This window comes from Cordyceps militaris, assembly GCF_000225605.1.
Source record: "Cordyceps militaris CM01 unplaced genomic scaffold CCM_S00001, whole genome shotgun sequence".
Classification (NCBI taxonomy): domain Eukaryota; kingdom Fungi; phylum Ascomycota; class Sordariomycetes; order Hypocreales; family Cordycipitaceae; genus Cordyceps; species Cordyceps militaris.
In genome coordinates this window covers 2395905-2402151 of record NW_006271969.1, presented here as the reverse complement: position 1 = coordinate 2402151, position 6247 = coordinate 2395905, and the positions used below count along the sequence as shown (strand labels likewise).

Genomic DNA, 6247 nt, shown 5'->3' with positions numbered 1-6247 from the left:
CTAATACAATGACGCCAGCAAACATCTGCAAACTCGAAGTTAGATTCGTACAAACAAATAGCGATTGCCCTTCAGGCGTCACTCACATCAATTCGAACATCTCCGCAAAGGAGAGCTATGGCAAAGGGATCCGCCGCTGTGGTTTCATGGGCTCGATAGACTCTTTGAAAGGGATTAGCTGAGTCAGGAGTACGATATCAATGAATAAGACTCACGACTTCGATTGCATAATATGATAATACGAGAGCCACTTGATGTCGAAGTGACCACGGTTTACTGATGAGGGATGTATGCTGATAGACTGATTGTTGCCAATATTTCGCATACCCTTCATGCCAGGTGTGTCTCGCACCAAGAGTTTAGGATAGAAGCTCCAAGCGACGACTGATGCAGAGACTACATCGTTATCGCTATGCATGTTGACTCGGCCAGGAACCTCAAAGAAGTGCTGCTGTCGGCGGCCGCGTCCTCCAGAGAAGCGTTGCCGTGAAAGTGCCTTCCGTTCCTCGTCAGTAAGCGGAAGGAAGCCAGAGTCTGCCAGGGACACTAAGAGCTGACCCTTTAAGTCTTCAATGTTTGACAGAGTCTGTTGACTTAGAAAATTCTTGCGGCAGAACTGCATTTCCTTCCCTACACCGCTATTCGATAGGCATGTCTTCTTCCATCCCAAGTAAGCATTGTAGACTGTAAGAAGATCTGAGTCAGCTCGGCGGAATGCTGCGCGAGCATTATCTGCCTGCGCTCGTTGTCCGAATGGGGCAGAAAACGGTGATTTGGACGATAGTATAGCAGCGAGCGTGAGAGCCACATCTAGACATTTGAAGATAGTCCCGAAAAGGATCAACTTGCCGAGGAAAACATCCAACGGAAGACGAGCAAGTTGATGTCCTAGTGGTGTCAAATCCTCACCGGGAGTCAACGCCCGCACGTCTATCAACGCATCGATTGCACGGCGAATGTTTTTGGCTGAAGGTGGGTCTAGTGCATCTCCTAATGTCTCCTCGATTCCACCAATCTTGCAGATTTTGACTCGAATGGCCAAGTCTTGCAACGACAGACGAAGCATTTCTGGTGTTTGCTGGTCGCCCATGAGATTATTGTGCCGAAACTGAGTATACATGTGAAAGCAAAGGCCCTTTTGCACACGACCAGCTCGGCCGCGGCGTTGTTTTGCATTGGCTCTCGAGATGAAAGTGTCAATCAACCTCGAAAGCTGCCTTCGCTCATCAAATCTCATCTCACGATGCTTGCCAGTATCAATGACACATGTAACGTCCGGAATTGTAATGCCAGTTTCAGCGATGTTCGTTGCCAGCACAATTTTCCGCATGCCAGGAGGAGGTATTAAGAACGCGGCCTCCTGGTCATCAGTTGCAATGGTAGAATGCAAAGGATACACCAGCCATTCTTTGGCAAACCGTGGATCGCCGAGAAGCATATCGTTCAGTGTTCGGATCTCAGCGATACCAGGAAGGAAAATAAGAATGGCACTGCTGTAACTTTGCAAATCTTCATCTGTGGCGATGCGAGCGATTAGCTGCACAATCAGATCGAACTCAATCTGATACTCATCCAGCTGGGAGAGGGTGCTGCGCGTTTTGGGTGAGTACGCAGCGAGGGATTGTGATATTTCACTCTTAGGGGCGTCCGGATCAGCGTCGCCAATATCGTCATCTAAATCCACCATCTTGTCACCAGCCGAATTTGGAGGTGTATAGCTGGTGAGCTCAATGGCATCCTCCAGGTAACGAACTTCGACCGGAAATGTTCTTCCGGGGACGTTGAGGATGGGAGCTCCACCCAGATATGCAGAGAAGCGATCTGCATCAACAGTGGCCGACATGAGAACGACTTTGAGATCTTTTCTTTGAATCATCAAACGCTTCAGAACGATCAGAAGGAAGTCACTGTCGATCGAACGTTCATGAACTTCGTCCAGAACCAAGTGTGTAATGTCTTTCAGGTCATTTGAGCCTTCCAGCATGCGCATGACAATACCAATAGTTGCGTATATCAACCTAGTTTCCTTCGAGACATTGGCCTCGAGCCGAATGGAATAGCCGATAAGTGAGCGATTTGTCCCTATGTCATTACAGTTCTCGCCCAGCTCTGCACTAACGCGACGAGCAAGTGAGATGGCGGAGATTCGACGAGGCTCAGTGCAATAAATTTTACACTGTCGTCCATTGGATAATTCATTCTCAAGAATGAATGACGGAACTTGTGTGCTTTTCCCGCTGTGAAGCCGTTAGTTGAGTTCAGTATCTATAGTGAGAAGACTTACCATCCAGTTTCACCACACACAATAACGACTTGGTTGTTCGCGACAGCTTCCAAAACCTGCGATCTGAAACTCCACATTGGTAGTTGCATGCGAGACACCTGGAAAAATTTGTTAGCGGGTTTCTGGTAAAGTATTGCTTACCATGCTTACTAGCATGGACTGGAACCTTGGGGTGCCAGATTTATCTGCCCAGATCTTTCGCAGCATATCAACATTGCTATTATTCTGCTTGGTACGGTTGCCGCTCTGGTCTGTCGCTTCGGAATGTTGCTTGGTGCTGCCACGCCCTCGAAACGCGCCTTGTATTATAACACCATCTTCCAACTCCTGATCGAGTCTTTCTCGTATCAGGCTGCGTAAACTCTTCACCACAGTTCGGTCTGCAGCATCTGCATGACTCTTCTTAGCGTCCGCTAGGTCTGACCAGAGATCTTTCCAAGTTGGTGGTAGTCGTAGATTAACCTTCTCTTCTCTCGCATTGCTACTAAATATGTGAAAGAGAGCCACAGTAGAAATGTATGCTTCGGATTGTTTAGCGTCAGGAGTGGCGACGCCATCCATTCTGAAAGAAAAATGGCTTGACAATATGTCTATCGACACATCTGTCGTGGGCACTGGTTGAGTTTGCTCTTGCGCTTTATTCCACCAAATGTCCAGAGCTTGTTGGCTTGCAAATGAAGCGTCAGATATGACTTTGTACTGTAGTTTGACGGTCGCGTCCCTAATTGTGTGTTGGTATGATGTTGTGCCTAGATGGTCACTAGTAGTTGACATACCTTGATCGACAGGCTTCCTCCAAAATGCGGCGAGGTCCCATTCCTGTCCACTTTCCAAAGTCCTTGAGTACCATTTTTCTGCCATCGGCACTGTTGATGACTATTTGCGACTTTCCTGTGGCGGGATCTATTTCACTCTGTGGCAGGGAGTCGAACAATCCTTCAAGGTCGTCCATGTCTTCAACCTGCGCAAGAATTTCTGCAGCAACACGCTCAGCTTCATTGTTTATACCTCTTTCTTTGGGGTCTTCCAGCACCAGGGATTCCATAGGCACTGCATTTTCACGTTTCGCTTCCCGTTGTTTTCTTGTAACTGCCAGCTGCTGCTCCACCGCAATCTTCTTGCCTCGCCATTGTGCTTCGGCAGTTGGCTTGTCAAACAATACATCGTTTTCGATCATCTGTATTTTAGCTTCAAGTTTTGCAACAGTCATTGCATTGTCATCGGAAACAGCCGCTGGAGTTCTGGAGAGCTCCAACAGCTTCGTTTTGGTGCTAATATACTCGGGTATCAACTCGTCGGGTTCAACATCGCTGTCGCATGTGGCAATTGTTTTCTTTACGGGTGACTGCATCTTTCGGTCTCGTCCGTCAAGACCTCTACCAGCTAGGTGGCGATTCGGCTTGGGGGTCGTAGATCTCGAAGGGATTGGGCTATCGCTTGGCGTTTCTCCTGTTCACATAATAAGCCACAGCACTTCTTCGCGAGTTATTTCAAGCGCCAGTCACCTTTTGAAGTTGGTTTCGGCCTGTTATCATAAGCCGGCAATTCCTCCAGGCCACATTCGCGCGCAAGCCAGTCGAGGGATTCTTCCAGTCCCCAGATTAAATCTTTACCGGGGGTGGATATGCTCGGTGTGATGTCGAGGATATGTTTAACAGCTGAGCGGACTCGACTCTCCTCGAAACCGGCATGTTGCAACGTCAGTTGTAGCGTCCACAAGCGGGAAACCATTTCTTCTTCGGATGGCATCTTGCCAGCACCATGGCTTTCTGCTGATAAGCTGGAAACTGAGAACCGAGTTTCTCCTGAGATAAGATCTTGAATATGGTCCATAAGATCGGCACTGAACCACTTGAAGCTGTTGACAGACTCTGCTTGGCCTCGAAGTAGCCTCCGGTCTGTTTCCAGTCGATTACGTTGCCGAGCCGCATCGCGTTTGCACTTCTGGGCTAATTTTTCCACTAGAAGCTGGAGTTCAGATTCCTCAAGTTGCTTTTCAAACTCTTCGGCACTCAGTGGGTTTTCCGACGTGTTGCTGTCCGCCTTGGGCGTTTCGGTGGTCGATGGAGGGACATCGTTTTTATCAGGAGGGGCACTGGATGGCGCAGCTGTTTGCGACTCGGTCGCTTCGGGTCGTGGCTTAGCTGCAATGGAGGTGGTCGCAAAGCCTCGCGCAGGGTTAGCCGCTGGCTTCTTCTTTTTCTTATTGCCGGCCATGGTCACGAATGGTTAAAATGACCGTTAAGTAGTGGTGCTGCTGGGTGGGAGATGTTAAGCTGGTTTAAGACGTGGGGCGAAGCGTAGGTATTTACGCGCGTGAGGCCTGTTTTCTAACAGGGCACTGGACACGTTTTCCGCTCAACATATAATTTTCCCCTATCACAACGCTATCAACGTATCTAACACAGCTTATAAAAAAATATAAAGGGGTTTTTTCAAATATAATAACGGCCTAACAGCGTTATGATAGGGGAAAATTAGCTATTAAAAAAGAGACCTGTCTAGTGCCCTGTCTAAAAACAGGCCTTACTCGCGGTAGGTACCGCTATTAGTTCATACCTAGGTAGGTACGGAAACGGCCCCGCGCGTGCCAAACAACAGCTTCTCTATGTAATATGGCAAGCTCGAGCGAAGCTGCAATGTGCTTGTAGCTATCATAGCAACTTGAGTGCTTTATCATAGTATATCAGGATCCGCAGTTAATGAAGGTTAAATGCCGGCGACAATATATTTATATTTTGCTTTTGACCCCCATCCTTCATAACTAGGTAGGTAGCTTAGCAAGAGCTGCCCCGCAGAGAAAAAGTTCGAAGCAACGTTCCGCGCGAAGCACGACTCTACGGATAAAACCTACTGACTGGCGTTAAGGCGAACTGCGTCCGTGGCAGCTCAAAGAGCTAATCAGCATTGCTCAGCTCTCAATGTAGAGCCTGAAATTATTTAATGTAATGTTCTCAGGTAAATGCTGATGGTTGGACAATTGAGTCATACCAAGCTAACCTCGCCAAATGTGCCAATGGAGAATCCTAGCCAAAAGCCCTAATCAGAAAACCTCGCGCATATACAGAGTAATAGATGGGTGGCATCAAAACTCGAGCAATATAAACTTTATGATTTTTAAATCAACTATACTCAAAAACCATGCATGACCAATAAGAATTCGGTCCCCTTTGCAATTTGTGAAGAGATTTCCGCACGGAAGTACACCAGCTCGAACAGTGGGCGGTGAAAATCATCAACGTGGGGTCCTAGATCCTCGCTTTCTGCCTAAAACACCAACCCTGGCCGTGCTTCGCGACTACAAATATTTCGGCTGCGGTGTAGCTTTGATCGCCCCAGATGGTCTCGTAACCCTATCGAATACAGAATTGCGCCGACATGTCCGAAACATTTCCCAGCAGCGGGGGCGCTTCATCCGAATTCAACCTTGCAGAGACGGTCAGAATTCTGGCCTCGTCTTCAACCTCTGCTCGTATTGCGTGGCTCCAGTCTCTTGAGGAGGCAATTGTGCACCAAAGTATGCCAAGACAATACCTGGGGTAGTCAACAGCGCTAATAAACCTCCAGGGCTCGGTCAAAATGACACTCAAGCCGTCCTTCCGTCCCTCTTTGCTACTGTTCCGTTTTACCAAGACCGCGAATCGAGATTGGCCGTGCAGCGATGCTTGACATCCCTTGTCACGGTGAAGACTGAAGCCGATATCATTCGAACGATTGTTCAAACTGTACACAAAGAGAGCCAGAAGCAAGCAGTTACCAAGTCAACAGCGTTTGTCTGGGTGGAGTGGTGTAGCGTTCTCATACAACATCTCGCCGGGACTCACCAATGGGAGACCTTTGGGGAAGACATCATTATCTCAGATGCTGAATTTCTAGAAAAATGTCTCCAGCATCCGCTGAAACATGGCATTGCCAGATCGGCTCTAGTTGTTACCCGACGCGCGTTCCGGAAGCTCTTTGGCA

The 6247-nt window shown here is 48.2% G+C and overlaps 1 protein-coding gene across 1 annotated transcript; it reads right to left on the bottom strand.

Annotated features, from left to right (window-relative positions):
- Window positions 1-211: 211 nt before the first annotated feature.
- On the bottom strand, window positions 212-4501 carry CCM_00765 (ATP-dependent RNA helicase A; the record flags this gene model as incomplete). Its single annotated transcript, XM_006665924.1, has 3 exons — window positions 212-2114; window positions 3061-3733; window positions 3790-4501. The coding sequence occupies 3 exons, from the start codon at window positions 4499-4501 to the stop codon at window positions 212-214; spliced, it is 3288 nt and encodes a 1095-aa protein (XP_006665987.1).
- Window positions 4502-6247: the final 1746 nt, after the last annotated feature.